Source organism: Neopsephotus bourkii, unplaced genomic scaffold (assembly GCF_033783945.1).
Source record: "Neopsephotus bourkii isolate Nb327-2 ecotype Australia unplaced genomic scaffold, CSIRO-AGI_Nbou_v1 NB_1019, whole genome shotgun sequence".
In the NCBI taxonomy this organism is placed as follows: Eukaryota; Metazoa; Chordata; class Aves; order Psittaciformes; family Psittacidae; genus Neopsephotus; species Neopsephotus bourkii.
Genome location: NW_026901508.1, coordinates 264,012 through 282,275, shown reverse-complemented (window position 1 = coordinate 282,275; position 18,264 = coordinate 264,012). Strand labels below are relative to the sequence as shown.

The 18,264-nt window shown below is 39.2% G+C and overlaps 1 protein-coding gene across 6 annotated transcripts in view; it reads right to left on the bottom strand.

Moving 5' to 3' along the window:
* The window catches only part of LOC133215963 (nipped-B-like protein), a 268,197-nt gene that overhangs the window by 97,200 nt on the left and 152,733 nt on the right, over positions 1-18,264 (bottom strand). For all 6 annotated transcript variants that reach the window (XR_009726531.1, XM_061360335.1, XM_061360337.1 and 3 more), the window contains 11 exons: positions 17,846-17,978; positions 16,847-16,990; positions 9,480-9,569; positions 9,064-9,278; positions 8,861-8,963; positions 7,839-7,937; positions 7,589-7,735; positions 6,551-6,685; positions 5,034-5,132; positions 2,931-2,984; positions 1,344-1,452 (listed from right to left, as the gene is read on the bottom strand). Coding sequence is in view for 5 of the 6 variants with exons in the window: in XM_061360335.1 (XP_061216319.1) it covers positions 1,344-1,452; positions 2,931-2,984; positions 5,034-5,132; positions 6,551-6,685; positions 7,589-7,735; positions 7,839-7,937; positions 8,861-8,963; positions 9,064-9,278; positions 9,480-9,569; positions 16,847-16,990; positions 17,846-17,978 (1,328 nt within the window). In the remaining variant the exon portion in view is untranslated. The remainder of the gene's footprint in view (positions 1-1,343; positions 1,453-2,930; positions 2,985-5,033; positions 5,133-6,550; positions 6,686-7,588; positions 7,736-7,838; positions 7,938-8,860; positions 8,964-9,063; positions 9,279-9,479; positions 9,570-16,846; positions 16,991-17,845; positions 17,979-18,264) is intronic.

Here is an 18,264-nt window from a genome sequence, read left to right as displayed (position 1 = left end):
GGATGGCATTCCTTTCCTCCAGCGTATCAACTGTACCACACAGCTTGGTGTCATCGGCAAACTTGCTGAGGGCGCACTCAATCCCACTGTCCATGTCAGTGACAAAGATGTTGAACAAGAGCGGTCCCAACACTGATCCCTGAGGGACACCACTCGTTACTGGTCTCCAGCTGGACATTGAGCCATTGACCACAACTCTTTGCATGCAGACATCCAGCCAGTTCTTTATCCACCAAGTGGTCCACCTATCAAATTGATGTCTCCCCAATTTAGAGACAAGGATGTCATGCAGGACAGTGTCAAATGATTTGCACAAGTCCAGGTAGATGACATCAACTGCTCTACTCCTGTCCATCAGTTCTGTAGCCCCATCATAGAAGGCCAACAAAATTGGTCAGGCAGGATTTCCCCTTAGTGAAGCCATGATGGCTGTCACCAACCACCTTGTTGTTTTTCATGTGCCTGAGCATGCCTTCCAGGAGAATCGGCTCCAAGATTTGCCAGGCACAGAGGTGAGACTGACTGGTTTGTAGTTTCCCAGGTCTTACATTTTCCCCTTCTTGAAAATGGGGGTTATATTTCCCTTTTTCTAGTCTTTGGGAACTTCACCTGTCTGCTATGATTTTTCAAATTTGATGGACAGTGGCTTAGCAACTTCATTTGCCAGCTTCTCTGGGACCTGTGGATGTATTTTATCAGGTCCCATGGACTTGTGCACATTCAGGTTCCTTAGATGATCTCAAACCTAATCCTCTTGTACAGTGGGCCTAAGGTCTTCATTCTCGCAGTGCCTGCATCTCCCTTCCAAGACTGGAGCAGTGTGGGTAGAGCACTTGCTAGTGAAGGCTGAGGCAGTCATTGAGAACCTCAGCCTTCTGCAATATCAATACAGAATATTCTTATTAGAGATGAGAACATGTGTTAACATTTATATATGATCACAAAATACATGCAATAAGAAGCAAAGATGCTTCAAAGACATTACTAGTTTTTAAACTACTTGCTGTACACGGAAAACTGGCCCAGCCAATGATTTGTCTTAGAACAGTAGAACACAGTAATGCAAATAAAGCTTGACACATTTGTTATGTTTTTAGTGATCTAAAATTTTGAAAAATTATTTTAAAAGTATTTCTGCTATTGTGGTTAGCTAGAGAAAATTAAGAAAACTTTATTATTATACAGTGTTCAAAAGTTCATGATTAACTTAAATGCAATAATTCATTACCACCAGTTTCATAATAGAAATTTTGTAACAGTAACTTTTTACGGTAATAATTTGAACCACCACTGTTACAGTATCGCATTCTCCAAAGGAGCTACTGGGTTGCAAACAATATTACCTGATAAGGATTCCTCATATTTAAGAATGTGCTCAACCAAATTGTCAACAAGTTGAGTACAGGCTTTCTTCACTGGTTTATATGAAGCATCCTCTTCTGACTTCAACAGCTATAGTAGATAAAACAAAAAATTATTTAGTATTAAGGGTGCATTCATTTACATTGGGTATATGCTGGGTTTATAACAATTACTACAGATATACAAGGATTTTGCAATACAAAAGCATTTAACTTCTCCATAAAAAATAAAAAAAAAAAAATCAAACCAAAATGAACATTTTAACCAGATAATTCAATAGATCCAGTAGTATATGTTTTTCTTCAGTGCAGGCATTAAGAGACACTTTGGTTTACTTGGTTACCTATTTTCAAGGCACTACCAGGCTAAAGTAAAATTTTTGGATATCTTTAATTCCCCCATGTATGATGTTGTTAATGCAAATGGTCACAAGTTAATACTAGTTGCACATGCAAGTGGTAGAGGGTAAAGATAACACAGGATAAGATATATAAAAGAAGCAAGATCATTTGTTAGAAAAATCAGAGTAAAATATAATGTAGACTCATAGAATCATAGAATAGTTAGGGTTGGAAAGGACCTTAAGATCATCAAGTTTCAATCCCCCTGCCATTGGCAGGGACACCTCACACTAAACCATCTCACCCAAGGCTCTGTCCAACCAGGCCTTGAACACAGCCAGGGATAGAGCATTCACAACTTATTTGGGCAACCCTTTCCAGTGTCTCACCACCCTCACAGTAAAGAACTTCTTCCTTATGTTTAACCTAAACTTCCCCTGTTTAAGTTTTAACCCATTACCCCTTGTCCTACCACTACAGTCCCTAATGAAGAGTCCATCCCCAGCATCCTTATAGGACCCCTTCAGATACTGGAAGGCTGCTATGAGGTCTCCACACAGACTTCTCCAGGCTGAACAGCCACAACTTTATCAGCCTATCTTCATATGGGAGGTGCTCCAGTCCCCTGATCATCCTCATGGCCCTCCTCTGGACTTGTTCCAACAGTTCCATGTCCTTTTTATGTTGAGGACACCAGAACTGTACACAATACTCCAGGTGAGGTCTACGAGAGCAGAATAGAGGGGCAGGATCACCTCCTTCGACCTGCTGGTCACACTTCATGTAGAAGTAAGCTATACCCTGGAGATTCACTGTTTCTATAAACTGTGTAATAAATATACTGGATGTGAAAATACAAATATCTACTATTAAAAAAAAATCTACATTATACTAGGGGCCTCATTTCACAATTAAGTATCTTAGCTGTGGACTTCATGCTGTCACTCATTATTGAAGAGAACATGAAATGAAAAACAAAGACCCTCCCCAAAACAAAATGTGAAGTATTCTTAAAACAGACCATATGGAAAGAAAGAAACAACTAATGTTGGAGACGAAGAAATTACACCAATGAAGATTTTTTAAAAGGTCAGATATTTAAAGGCACATTAACTGAATTTGTCTACTGTAAAGGAATGCTCTTGTAGTCTCCCTTCAATGTGTTTTTGTACCAAAAGACATGTTAAAACTTACGACTGTGCCGTGTATTCAGAATTCATTACTTACGTTTTGAAGAAGCTGTTCAAACCAATCATACCCTGTATCTCTACAAGCTGCAACCTAAAAGTAGTTTTGAGAAAAAACTGGTTAAAAAAAGGCATATGAAGAAAAATTACCTCAATACAGATGTCATCTGAAAAGATCAGTAAACATACATAAATATATTTTCATATACATTAAGTACAACATATTTGTAGATTAGAAACTGTCTTATGCACGTGAAAAATAGTTCTCACCATTGAAGTGATCCCAGAATTTGTATCCAACACAAGGCCTACACAATTTACTGGAGACTGCTGGCTCTAATGTACACCAAATATTGGTTTTGTTGAAAAACATTTTTTACAGATTAAAGCACAGATTAAAGCCTGACATGTTAAACGTGTATATAAGCATACACATATTTTTATATAAATGTATTTAAAATATAAAAAAAATATATACTTATATATCTTTATATGTCCTTCACTTGTATCATGTGTCAGGAACAGCTCACAGGTACTCCAAAATAGAATTGGCAGGAGAACAGAGCATTAAGCTGAAGTAAAATCAACTAACTTCTCAGTCTGGAAAAATGGGCACTATACTACCATTTATTAAACATACTGAAAAGGCGGATGGAATTTAAACCCATAATTTAGAGTAGTGAAGTAAGAACTTCTATTTGATTTTGACAACTTGCCATAATTTATATTAAAATAACTTCTCAGCACAGTGGTTTTACACAATATAATTTCACTACAAATCTATAAACATTTTATTTGAAACAGACATTGTCCTGGTTTTAGCAGTAGCAGTCATTTTTCTCCTTCTTGGTAGCTGGTGCACTGCTGTGTTTTGACTTTCAGCCTGGGAACAGAGCTGAAAACAATGATGTTTTGGTTTGGCCAAGGACTTTGTGGGCCTCATGCTCTGCCAGGGAGGAGGGGAAGCTGGGAGGAAGCAGAGACAGGACACCTGACCCAAGCTAGCCAAAGAGGTATTCCATACCACAGCACGTCATGCCCAGGATGTAACTGGGAGTTAGCCAGAGGGGCGAGGGGGACTGCAGGGTTGGAGGAGGTATCGGTCGGGCTGGGGGGGCGAGTTATCTGTCACCTGGTGATGAGGTCTTGTATTCTCTTCCCTTGTTATTTCCTTTATCATTACTATTATTGGTGGTAGCAGTAGTGATTTGTGTTATACCTTCATTACTAAACTGTTCTTATCTCAACCCGTGGGACTTGCATTCTTTCTGATTCTCCTCTCCGTCCCTCCAGGAGTAGGGGGAGGGCAAGAACAGGGAGGGGGAGTGAGTGAAAGCTGTCTGGCTGGGGTTAAACCACGACAGATATTTTTGAGACATGCTATGTAATTTGCTGCTCTGTAAAAGTAGACAAAATTATGCAGATCAATGAAGATATTAAACAACACTGGCCCTAATACCAAGCCCTGAGGGACACCACTAGTGACCGGTTGCCAACTAGACGTGACACCATTCACCACCACTCTTTGGGCTTGGCCATCCAGCCAGCTTTTAACCCAGTGAAGAATACATCTATCTAGGCCATGAGCAACCAGTTTCTCCAGGAGAATGCTGTGGGAGATAGTGTTAAATGCTTTACTTAAGTCCAAATAGGCAATATCCACAGCCTTTCCCTCATCAACCAGGTGGGTCACCTTATAGAAGGAGATCAGGTTGCTTAATCAGGACCTGCCCTTCATGAACCCATGCTGACTAGGCCTGATCCCCCCCATTTTCCCACACGTGTTGTGTGATCTCAGGATGATCTGCTCCATGACCTTCCCCAGCACTGTGGTCAGGCTGACAAGCCTGTAGTTTCTGGGGTTTTCCTTCCTGCCCTTTTTGTACAGAGGCGTCATGATGGCCAACCTCCAATCCTCTGGGACCTGCTCACTAGACCAGGACTGCTGACAGATGATGGAAAGTGGCTTGGTGAGCTCCTCTGCCAGCTCCTTCAGCACTCTTGAGTGGAGCCCATCCAGACCTATAGACTTGTGTATGTCTAAGTGAAGCAGGAGTCTTCTAAAAGACTACAGACAATATTTCAAGGATACTAAAACCAATCAAATTTTGCATGCAACCTAATTAAAATTTGTTTAACATACCACATCAGTGATGTTGAGTATTTTCCTGGTCATTGCTTCTTTGTCATGGTGTGGAGTTGGAGTAAACCAGAGCTTCTGGAATGTCTCATTTACTAATTTCTGGGGGGGGGGGGGGGGGAATTAGCAAAAATTAACAAACTTATCATGGCACATAGGTAGTATTTCTAATACATCCATACTATAGATTTTTTAATGATATGTGTAACTTCATAAGGAATTATTCAACTTCAGTATTGTAGAGACTGTTGAGACAGACCCTGATCTATTAATACTACAGCAGTTATACTGGCATCTAAGCAACCTTCACTAAAATGATCACTGGGAAATGAGGCTACAAAAAAATGGAGTTACTACTTTCCTGCACTAATTTGCAGTCCTCAGGAACACATAGTACCCTGAGAGGCTGACAACCGAACACAAGATTACAATTTCTACGGCAGAATTAGCAGCACCTGTAGATTACTTTGGCATTTTCAGAACAGCTACGATAAGGTGGGGGAGAGAAGCCAAGTGTCCCTACCAAAACATAGGAATTCAGTTCCCATCCAATGTTTTTGGATAGAGAAAAAGATGGAATAAAATGAAGCTGAATTATCATTCCCAAATTACTTATAAAGCATATGGTTGTTAGACACGTTCCTCATCTATGGAGACATAAAACCAATACATTGCAGATTCTGCCTTATCTTTCTGAGGTTGCTGGAAAGGCAAGGGAAAGGAGGAGAGAGAACAAGGTCATCCTCCTTTCCTAGCAGCACCTTGGATCCTGCTGTTCATCTACTTGGTTAACAAGTAGTCTTCTCTGAAAGCCACTTGGCATTAACATATCTCAAGTGGTAAAAATGTATGCTGCAGCTTTAAAGCTGCAGATTTCAAATCCCACTGGAAGCATGATACAAAATTACAGGTGTTTTCTTAATTACCCAGCAATTTCAACATTATTTTGGCCAAATCAAACAAAAAACATCAGTGTTGGGTTTATGATTCAACACAATCATAGTTTTATGCCCTTCTGCCAATACACTGCACAAAGAGTAGAATATGATCACATAAGTAACGTTTTAGGGGGAATAATTCATTAAACATTCAGAATTAATGTAAAATAAGCACAGATGAATATAAATTTTATCTGCAGAACTTACAAATCTGGCATATACTATCACTAAATACTTAATTTTGACTTAAAAGTTTATTTGCTTGCAGAAAGGAGTTTTATATGCCAGTTTTGCTTGTTAGGAAAGAGAAATACCAGAGACACCACTTGAAGGAAAAGAAAACAAACAAAAAACCCCCACCCAAATTCTAGTCAATAACTTTTCAAATCTTTTGACAGCCAGCAAGAACTTGAAAACAGAAAACCAAGTCATACAGCAATGTAGAAAGCCAAGATATTTACTCTCAAAAATTAGGTGAATAAAAATTATAAATATTACAAAGGAGCAATGAAATACTTTTTAGATTATTTTTTAAAATAAAAATATAGAAACAAATTATGATGAGGATATGTTTCATTCTACCTTAATTCCTTCTTCATCATTGACTCTTCGAATCATTTTCACACACATCTCTGTAATTTTGGGAAATGTTGGTTGTTCAATGCAGATATCCCTAAGTATCTTTATGACTCTTTTTCTGACACTGATACCAGTATCCTGTGAGGAGAAAAGCATTAGCTCTTGAAAACAAATCAGACATATTAATTAATGTATGTATTTTATGAATTAATATTTGAAGCTCACCCAAGCTGCAAAACTTATTTAGGAGAGGCAGCTAAAATATTCTTGAATGCATTTATATAAAAGGTCAGCATAACTTGCACCACTGTATTTGCAACAATTCTAATGGTTCTGGCTGTGTCCCCAGAACAGCGAAACACTTCCTCCATTTATATACCCTCCCATTTAAGAGCTCATGATGTTACAAATGTATGCTTCCACTTCTTAATTCAAGAGTTTATAAGCTAGATGTGATGATGCTTTAGTTACTTTATTGGAACGCACAAGACCCTTTGTGGATCTGGATTGTAATACTTAAAAAGCTTATGGATAAAGATTATGGCCTTTTAAAACACTAAAACATCACATAGGAAAAAGAAAATCCCAAACACCCAGGTTGGTCTTGTCTTGTCTTTTTTCTTTTTTCTTTTGGATTGCAAATGGCAACTTCAGATTATTGTGTTGTAGAACTTTCTTCATCACCCACACTACTGAACTACCCTCAATAACCTGTATCTCAGACTTCAGAGATGTAGCAAAATTCCTCATTTCACCTAATTTGTGCCTTAATAAAAGAATCAAAAGGAATATAATCCTGGTTCTGATGCAGTACAACTCTTTATGTATGATTACCTTTTGTTTAACAAAGCGTCAATGAAAACAAGTGATGCATTTTGCAAGGTTGGTCTTAAAAGAACAATACTCCCCATTAAAATAATATTTAATAAGATAATATTTACTCTTGGGATCATTATTCCATATTATTAATCATATAAACTCAGTTGAAAACCAGTTTTCCAATGACACTTATTTTATCATAAATATCACAAGTCACCGTACCAATATTCTTTCAATCAGCATGTCATAATACTGTTCAGCAAGCTGAGGATGACAGAGCACAAATCGGCCAAGCAGCTCCACAGCTGCTTCTCGTACACTGGTGGAATTATCCATTAACCGTCCATGAACACCTCGTTGCATATCCAGCTAAAAAGAACAAATAAAAAACAAATCCAAAATAAGAAACAATATTTATTTCAAGTGTGACAGAAGAATGCATGTACATGATGCACATTTCATTTTTTTTTACCCTGGCTAGAATACTGGGGTCTACAGCAACAACTTCAGACAAGCACTTCATGGCTTTTGTTCGAACAGCAATTGCATTTTCACCAAGTACACGCAGAATCTAATAAGAGAACAAAACCAAAGATTCACTTGCTTTGGGAAGGTAGCAAACAATGTTTAACAATCAAAAATGCAGCAGAATAACATTCATATGATTTAGCTAAAATAAGAATATCTGTCTACTAAAAATTCTATATATCTTCTCAGATAGTAAAAAGGTGCATGCAAATGGTGTTCCATGGCACTGATAACTGCGTATGGATATTTACTAGGATTTGTTACATCTCTAAGACTGGTCCAAACAGCATTTACACAGGGTCCATATGTTCACTTTAAGCCTCTTCATTTTAAACTCTACTTTTGCCATTCAGTTGGGACTTTCACCATGGTTCTTTCAACAGGAGAGGTAGATTCAGCACAAAATTAACTAAATAATTAACAATTTTAACTAAATAATAAACAACTAAACCAGTACTGAAGTTTAAACATGTCACCATGACATGTTAGTGATCTTCTCCTAGAAAAAAGAAACCATGCTGGTCAAACAACAGCTTCCAAAGTGACAGTAACAGGCACTGCAAGTAACTGACCAAATTGGCTTGTATTTCCAAATCAAATTAAGATCAATTTAATGAGTCAATATCACCAAACAGGCATCCTACAGAAACTGTAAAAAATATTTCAACATTTTGCAATTATCCTTTTACTGTGTACATCTAAGATAATGATTTTGCCATACACATACATGGACAAATAAAATAATGTATGTACAAGATGACACAATATGAAAGAAAAAGAAATATAAGCACTTATGTCATCAATACAGAATATGAAAGCATATGGTGTTATCATGGTCTGTTAAATACCCATGCAACAATGAACAGACATTGTGTTTGAAAAGTGTTCTGTGAAAAACACAGAAAAAGTGTTTGAAACCAGAAACCAACTGTGCTTCACTGTATTAAGGCTTCTAGCACAGCTTACCTGTGTCAAATAAATATCGAAGCTCTGGGCAAATGGCCTCATAGAGGCCAAATAGCGAACGACCAAACATGCATCTTCATAGTCCACAGTATCAGAATTCATCCTGCAACAAAATCAATGTTTTAATTAAGACATGTTTATAAAAAAATATTAAATATGTTAAATGCATGGTTAATAAAGAACTCAGTGGTGCTGAAACATACTTAAATATACTGAACTGAGATGGAGCAGTTTTAATGATGCTGCGAAGAAATGTTTTGCGACTTTCTGCTCTATGCATAATCTGTCCTGTGGTCTCAACATCTTTTGCATGATGACTTCCTTCAGATGAATCCTCATCCTTCTGAGATTTAATTGCTTTCTCTGTCTCCATAGTTGTATCACGGAACCACTGTGCTATGTAAAACTTCCGAGAAAACTGGAGAAATATAGCAGGATACACAGAAAACAAAGCCAAAAGATAATGCATCAACCATATTTTGGAAAACACAGTAAACAGTATATGTTAGGGTGACAATTTAATTGAAGCATTAATATGCATGACCAAAATTAATTTCATTCAGTACATGTTACTGAAATTATTTTTATTTACACTTGACTTGAGAAAGCTGAAATTTACCACTAAAGATGCATCAGTATCTGTGTTCTCATCCAGATAATCTAGCAAAGCCTTTTGCAGGTGTTGAATTTCATCTCCTCCTCCTGAAACCTATCAGAAACAGAAAGTTATAAAATAGAATATTGCAGTGATAATTACATGAAAATCTGCATGTCCACATATAAAATACACTGAAGTTAACATTCTGCAATTATCAATACAACTAAGAATTTGTTAATCAATTACCTCTAAACTTTATACAGACTAAACCAAAATAGACTGTAGCTCCAAAGTCTAAAAAAGATTAACAGCAGAATAAGAATGGTTTAAAAACAGATTCACCTATATGATAAATTTTCATTCCATGATCTCCTGTGAAGATTGTCAGTGACAAAAAATGAAGCGTCGAAATCATAGAATCATAGAATAATTAGGGTTGGAAAGAACCTTAAGATCATCAAGTTCCAACCCCCCTGCCATGGGCAGGGACACCTCACCCTAAACCATATTACCTAAGTCCTTGTCCAACCTAGCTTTGAACACCGCCAGGGATGAAGCATTCACAACCTCCCTGGACAACCTATTCCAGTGCCTCACCACCCTAACAGGAAAGAATTTCCTCCTTACATCCAATCTAAACTTACCCTGTTTAAGTTTTCACCCATTTCCCCTTCTCCTACCACTACAGTCCCTAATGAAGAGTCCATCCCCAGCATCCCTATAGGCCCCCTTCAGATACTGGAAGGCTGCTATGAGGTCTCCACGCAGCCTTCTCTTCTCCAGGCTGAACAGGAACTTTCTCAGCCTATCTTCATATGGGAGGTGCTCCAGTCCCCTGATCATTCTCGTGGCCCTCCTCTGGACTTGTTCCAACAGATCCATGTCCTTTTTATGTTGAGGACACCAGAACTGTACACAATACTCCAAGTGAGGTCTCACAAGAGCAGAATAAAGGGGCAGGATCACCTCCTTCGACCTGCTGGTCACACTCCTTTTGATGCAGACCAGGATACAGTTGCCTTTCTGGGCTGCGAGCGCACACTGCTGGCTCATGTTCATTTTCTCATCGACCAGCACCCCCAAGTCCCTCTCCGCAGGGCTGCTCTGAATCTCTTCTCTGCCCAGCCTGTAGCTGTGTCTGGGATTGCTCCGACCCAGGTTTAGGACCTTGCACTTGGCATGGTTAAACTTCATGAGGTTGGCATTATCCCATCTCACAAGCGTGTCAAGGTCCCTCTGGATGGCATTCCTTCCCTCCAGCGCATCAACCGAACCACACAGCTTGGTGTCATCGGCAAACTTGCTGAGGGTGCACTCAATCCCACTGTCCATGTCAGCGATGAAGATGTTAAACAAGACCAGTCCCAACACTGATCCCTGAGGGACACCACTCGTAACTGGTCTCCAGCTGGACATTGAGCCATTGACCACAACTCTTTGTGTGCAGCCATCCAGCCAGTTCTTTATCCACTGAGTGGTCCATTCATCAAATTGATGTCTCTCCAATTTAGAGACAAGAATGTCGTGTGGGACAGTGTCGAACGCTTTACACAAGTCCAGGTAGATGACATCAACTGCTTTACCGCTGTCCATCAGTTCTGTAGCCCCATCATAGAAGGCCACCAAATTGGTCAGGCAGGATTTCCCCTTGGTGAAGCCATGCTGGCTGTCACCAAGCACCTTGTTGTTTTTCATGTGCCTTAGCATGCCTTCCAGGAGAATCTGCTCCAAGATTTTGCCAGGCACAGAGGTGAGACTGACTGGTCTGTAATTGCCTGGGTCATCCATTTTCCCCTTCTTGAAAATGGGGGTTATATTTCCCTTTTTCCAGTCGTCGGGAACTTCACCTGACTGCCATGATTTTTCAAATATGATGGCCAGCGGCTTAGCAACTTCATTCGCCAGCTCCTTCAGGACCCGCGGATGGATTTCATCAGGACCCATGGACTTGTGCACGTTCAGATTTTTAAGATGGTCTCGAACCAATTCCTCTCCTACAGTGGGCCCAAGGTCTCCATTCTCACAGTCCCTGCGTCTGCCTTCCAAGACTTGGGTGGTGCGGTCAGAGCCTTTGCTAGAGAAGACCGAGGCAAAGAAGTCATTCAGAACCTCAGCCTTCTCCAAATCCTGTGTAGCTAGTTCACCCGAGAGCTTCCTGAGGGGGCCTACATTCTCCCTAATCTGTTTTTTATTTGCTATGTACCTGTAGAATCCCTTCCTGTTATCCTTAACATCCCTAGCCAAGTTTAATTCTAACTGGGCCTTAGCTTTCCTAACCTGGTCTCTAGCTTCCCGGACAATAACCCTGTACTCTTCCCAGGCTGCCTGTCCTTGCTTCCACTTTCTATAAAGCTCTTTTTTCATTTGAATTTTCCTCAGGAGCTCCTTATCCATCCAAGGAGGTCTCCTGGCCCTCCTGCTGCACTTCCTTCTAGTTGGGATGCAACACTCCTGAGCTTGTAGCAGGTGATCCTTGAAGACCAACCAAGAGTCTTGAGCCCCCCTGCCCTCTAGAGCTATATCCCATGGAACCTGACTAAGCAGGGTCCTGAAGAGGCCAAAGTCTGCTTTTTGAAGTCTAGGGCAGTGAGCTTGCTGCACGCTCTTCTCACTGTCCTAAGGATCTCAAATTCAACCATCTCATGGTCGCTGCATCCAAGGCTGCCCTGTAGTGCCACATGTCCAACGAGCCCTTCCCTTTTGGTGAGCACAAGGTCAAGCATGGCACCTTTCCTTCTCGGTTCCTCTATTACTTGCAGAAGGAAGTTGTCTTCCACACAATCGAGGAACCTCCTGGATTGCTTGTGCCGGGCCGTACCGTCATTCCAACAGATGTCAGGGTGGTTGATGTCACCCATGAGAACGAGGGCCTGTGAGCGTGAGGCTTTTCCTACCTGCCTATAGAGTGCTTCATCCGCAGATTCCTCTTGATCAGGTGGTCTATAACATATCCCCACAGTAATGTCTCCCACCGCTGTTTTCCCTTTAACCCTAACCCACAAGCTCTCTGTTATCTGCTCACCTGTCCCCAGACAGAGTTCCATACACTCCAGCCTATCCCTAACATAAAGGGCAACTCCCCCTCCGTGCCTGCCAGGCTTGTGTTTTCTAAAGAGTCTGTAACCTTCCATTCCAACACTCCAGTCATAGGAGCCATCCCACCATGTTTCTGTGATGCCTATAATGTCATACCCCCATAGACGAGCACACATCTCTAATTCATCTTGTTTGTTCCCCATGCGACGGGCATTTGTATACAGGCATCTGAGCTGAGCTCCAAATGAAGCCGGCTCATTGGCTGGAGCAGCCGGAATATCTCTGCATTGCTCCGAGCATTTATTATAGGTGCTGGCAACTGACTGGGAGTGGTGGGATACATAGTAGACTGACACAAGGTTTAACCTATAAAAGCTCTCTCACCAATATTAAATACTGAAACTGACTACTCAGGTGAACAAGGGATAAAAGGCAAAGAAGTCAGATGAAAATAAATATAAAATACAGACAACATTAAAAAAATACGGGTAAAAATATTAAAAATACTTGATATAAATCTCACGAGACCTCGCTTGGAGTATTGTGTGTAGTTCTGGTGTCCTCAACATAAAAAGGACATGGAACTGTTGGAACAAGTCCAGAGGAGGATCAGGGGACTGGAGCACCTCCCTTATGTAGACAGGCTGATAAAGTTGTGGCTGTTCAGCCTGGAGAAGTCTGTGTGGAGACTTCATAGCAGCCTTCCAGTATCTGAAGGGGGCCTATAGGGATGCTGGGGATGGACTCTTCATTAGAGACTGTAGTGGTAGGACAAGGGGTAACTGGTTCAAACTTAAACAGGGAAATTCAGATTGGATATAAGGAGGAAATTCTTTCCTGTTAGGGTGGTGAGGTACTGGAATGAGTTACCCAGGGAAGTTGTGAATGCTCCATCCCTGGCGGTGTTCAAAGCCAGGTTGGACATTGCCTTGGGTGGCATGGTTAGTGTGAGGTGTTCCTGCCCACGGCTTAAGATGATAAGATGATCTTATGGTTATCTCCTTTCCAACCCTATCTATTCTATGATTCTATCAGGGATAAAGCATCCACACAAAGTGCAGCAAGTATGCTCAATCTTATAGAGGTTGTTACCAAACACCCTTGAGCTCTAGCACTACAGGATCATGCTCTCTGAGACTCAATTAAGTTTCTACCAGTCAAAAAACTTGAGAACAGTCATCCATTTTATAAAAATTCCACCTAGTGCATAAAGCCTATCTACAGAACAGGCTAATATTAATTTTCCTTTTAAGATGCACAAAAAGGATTACATATGAAATATTAACCTGAGAACTAGCACTGGAGACTATATCACATTTGTGAATATCTAAACTGTATGAATGCCAAAATCAGAACCTCTTAAATAGTTCCAGCCTATGCAAATTCAATGATTTTGTAAATGACTGTGATACAATATACTTCTCCTCATATAGTGGCTATAGAGAATAAAGCAGTATCAAGTAACTTGTTAATGAATCAGAAACTAATTTTCTCAACACCTACAAGGCAGCATAAGCCCCAAACATAACCCACACTTTTTCCCCCCCTAGTACAATACTGAGATACACAGGTCCTTGCAATTGCTGATGCTACAGCAGAAAAAAAAATATTTTTTTTTTTCCAAAATGAATTCAAGAATTCAAAACATGTCTACAATGCACATAATACTAATATAGATTGTCCTGGGTTCAGCAGTAGCAGTCATTTTTCTCCTTCTTAGTAGCTGGTGCAGTGTTGTGTTTTGACTTTTGGCCTGGGAACAGAGCTGATAACACTGATGTTTTACTATGACTTTCTGAGCCTCATGCTCTGCCAGGGAGGAGGGGAAGCCGGGAGGAAGCAGAGACAGGACACCTGACCCAAACTGACCAAAGAAGTATTCCATACCACAGCACGTCATGCCTGGGAGGTAACTGAGAGTTACCTGGAAGGGCTAGGAGACTGCAGGGTTGGAGGAGGTATCATAGAATGGTTAGGGTTGGAAAGGACCTTAAGATCATCAAGTTCCAATCCCCCTGCCATGGGCAGGGACACCTCGCTCTAAACCATATCACCCAAGGCCTCATCCAACCTGGCCTTGAACACTGCCAGGGATGGAGCATTCACAACCTCCTTGGGCAACCTATTCCAGTGCCTCACCACCCTAACAGGAAAGAATTTCCTCCTTATATCCAATCTAAACTTCCCCTGTTTAAGTTTTAACCCATTACCCCTTGTCCTATCACTACAGTCCCTAATGAATCGGTCGGTGCTTGGTCGGGCTGGGGGGACGAGTTATCGGTCAGCAGGTGGTGAGGTATTGTATTCTCTTCCCTAGTTATTTCCCTTATCCTTATTATTATTGGTGGTAGCAGTAGTAATTTGTGTTATACCTTAGTTACTAAACTGTTATCTCAACCTGTGGGAGTTGCATTCTTTTCGATTCTCCTCTCTGTCCCCCCGGGAGTAGGGGGAGGGCAAGAAGGGGGGAAGTGAGTGAACAAGCTGTCTGACTGGTTTTAAACCATGACATAGATTTATATATATATATGGCACTCTAATATAGGTGCAAATTCTGATTTGAAAGCCTGGCCTTCAACCAGTGCTAAATTCTGTGGATAAAAGGCTGAAAAAAAAAGTTGCTTGATGAACCTTAACTGCCTAGGTATTTTCAAACAAGTAAAATGTCTGGAACAAACAAAAAGAAACAGTCAGAAGTCCAGAACTTCAGCGTATCAAGAGATAAGCTAATGAAAAGCATGTGCAAGTGTTCAAATCAACTTGACAATCTATGACCGATTGCTATGAAAAAAAATCTACTGTTTAAAAATGTCAAAAGCACACATTAATCGTTGGGGAATATTGTGGCAATGGTATCAGAGGGTAGAAGGAAATATCCAACAGCGTCTAAGTGTTCAATTCAGCAGGAAAGAAAAATCTGTAGAGGTATAAGCTCATTTCTGAATGAAAACAATAATTTAAGATCTTTCAAATGACTAAAGCCGAATGTCTATCAATAGATCTTATTTTCCTGCCAGTTGAAAAACAAATTGAAGCTTAGATGTCACCTACATATTTCCAAGTAGTTACTTGTTCTTATGTTACAAATCATTTATAAATAGCACACTGTTTACTCTGACTGATGGTACTGCATAGTACACACCTTCCACAAAGTATGGATGGTGCTATCTACCATCATTGATGTTAAGCTTCCTGAGTAACTGAAAAAAATGCTTTTAGCACTCAATTGAACACAACAATTTTATTTTCTGCAGATGTCAATGCCTAGTGACTGCATGATCCTGTAAAATAACCCCCAAACAAATAGAAAAATTCAGGTCACCATTCAGGTATGTATATTTTTAGAATACTTTTCAATACTGTTATATAACTGCTGAAGATAAGAGAAAATGATTTTTCTAAAATATTTCCCTGTGAAGTCTAATGTAGAATTGTCAAAATCACTGCCAACAGAGGAGAACAATAACCCCTTAGCACATAGAAGTATAAATTATATTAAGTCATGGACAAAGATTTGACGGGACACATAGAACAATTCAACTATGGATCTAATCATGTTGAGAACAACTAGTAGATCAGAAAGAAATATCTAGCACCCATAAGAAATGTGCAAGTCCATATTTTTAAAAGGACAAATAAGACTCAAGATTTTCTCGTCATACTATGTACTACAGAGCCCAAATGCCTACACTGCTCTGTTAATTGCTGCCACCCTTGCACATCTGGAAACATTTTGATAAACAGCATTAGAAAAAATGAAAATATGAATTCTCTAATGAAAGATATATACAAGTCTAGTAAATAAATAAACAAAACCCCCACAACACCAAAAAAACCCAACAGACTGAACCAAGCCACAAGCAAAAAACCAAAGCAAAACCAGACAAAAATACCCCCAAACAACGATCCTCTCCCCAAACCCCAACTAATACTAGCTACATCACATAAAAGCTAACCTTACAGGACTAACAGCTTAACTCTTTAAAGTCTGTGTATGGCACTTGCCATAAGCTCAATTACCACTTTGCAATAGCAAAGGCATACATACACACACATATATTTTTAAGGCCTCTTAAGATAGAAACCAACTATCCTTCCATTATATCCTCTATATTGTCACAAGAAAACTGGTTTTACCATTGTAATTAACCACTTAACATGATCACTAGGGAGATGGCATGAGAAAGTAATGAATTAACAAATATGATATTTATAAATTGAACATATTTGATTCAGAACTCTGAACAATGAAAACTCATTCTGCACAATGCCAGGTTTTCACACATCTTCAAAATGTTCAAATTTTTAAATGAATACATTTCAATCCAGCTGACATGGAATCTCTCACACACCTGTTTGAGGATTCTGGCTATAGATCCTTGATCCATTTTGCTAGTGACTGCATCTTTCCTGAGTCTTGCAGCTACAGTTCCAAGATAGTCAAGTGATGCAACTCTTAATGCCATTTCTGTAGATTTGTTACTGAACTGGTGAACCTAAGAAAAGCAGAATAAACTGTTAGAAAAAAACTACCTATTTATGCAACTGAGATTCTTCTCAAGAGACCTTGCTTGGCCTTCTCTAAAAATTCCACATAACTTCCATACTGCATAAAATTCTGTAATTTACTATTACATCACAGATACACTCCTTATTTTACATTTTTTTTCCTTTATTGGGTCTCCCTCTACAAAGATGCTCTTTCATTTTTTTTTAAATACACATTTTACTCTACATTAGTAGAGCAGATATCCTTTGTAATAGTACAGATCTTAAACACCATAATGCAACTTCCTTATTATGTACATAAGTATAAAGAAAATTACATTTTACCAGGAACAGGACCATAAAATGCTTTTCCAAGAAACAGGTCAAATTACTGTGTTAATTACATCATAATATTGAAGAACAACTCTCAAAAAACACATACATGAAAATATTCACATTCTGTAAAACTATACATTCCATAAGTAAATATACTATTATTGCTTAAAAACTACTTAACTGTTTGAAGGTTCTGTGCTAAAGGAATTGTCCAGAGTATTTAACATGAATAATTGCAGTCTGACTTTATTCCCAATGAATATCTACACTTATTAGATGCTATACAATGGCATTTTTCAATGTGGACTTCCATGAGAAACTGTATACATATGACCTTTACTAAGTTTCATATCAATGATCTTCTGACCTAAATATTTTTTATGCATTACATAATAGTGATACATGTAAGAAAATCCTTAAGTGATGAAATCAGAAATCATTCCTGTAACAGTTTGAGCTGAAATAAGCAAGTTGCATTGTAATAAAAACTAAATTAATATAATAGTTAAAAAATAAGTAGCCCTTACCAGTAACCTTCCTAATAAACTAAGTAGCAACTCTGCAGCTGGCCATTCTGGTTTATTGACTGTGGAAAGAAGATCTTGAATGAAGTTCTCAAAAAGTGGTCTGTAATCTTCTTCCCCTTGTTTACTGCCACACCTGTTCGAAAGAAAATGCATTTTTAAGTGAATTTAAGAGACATTATAAAACTAATTGTATGCAATTAAAAAAAATAATCCAAATTATTAGCAGAAAAATTGCTTTTATCCATTTACAGACAAATAGTTTAAATGGTTATCACTCCAAGTTGCACTGCAAGCAAAGCAGCTAATCCAGGATACTAGAATTTTGTTCCTAAGCTTTATTTTTTTAATTGTTTTGAGTTAAAGTCTGCATTAATTTGGATGGACAAAGTAGGTAAAATTCTAAAGCTAAAGCTAGAGTG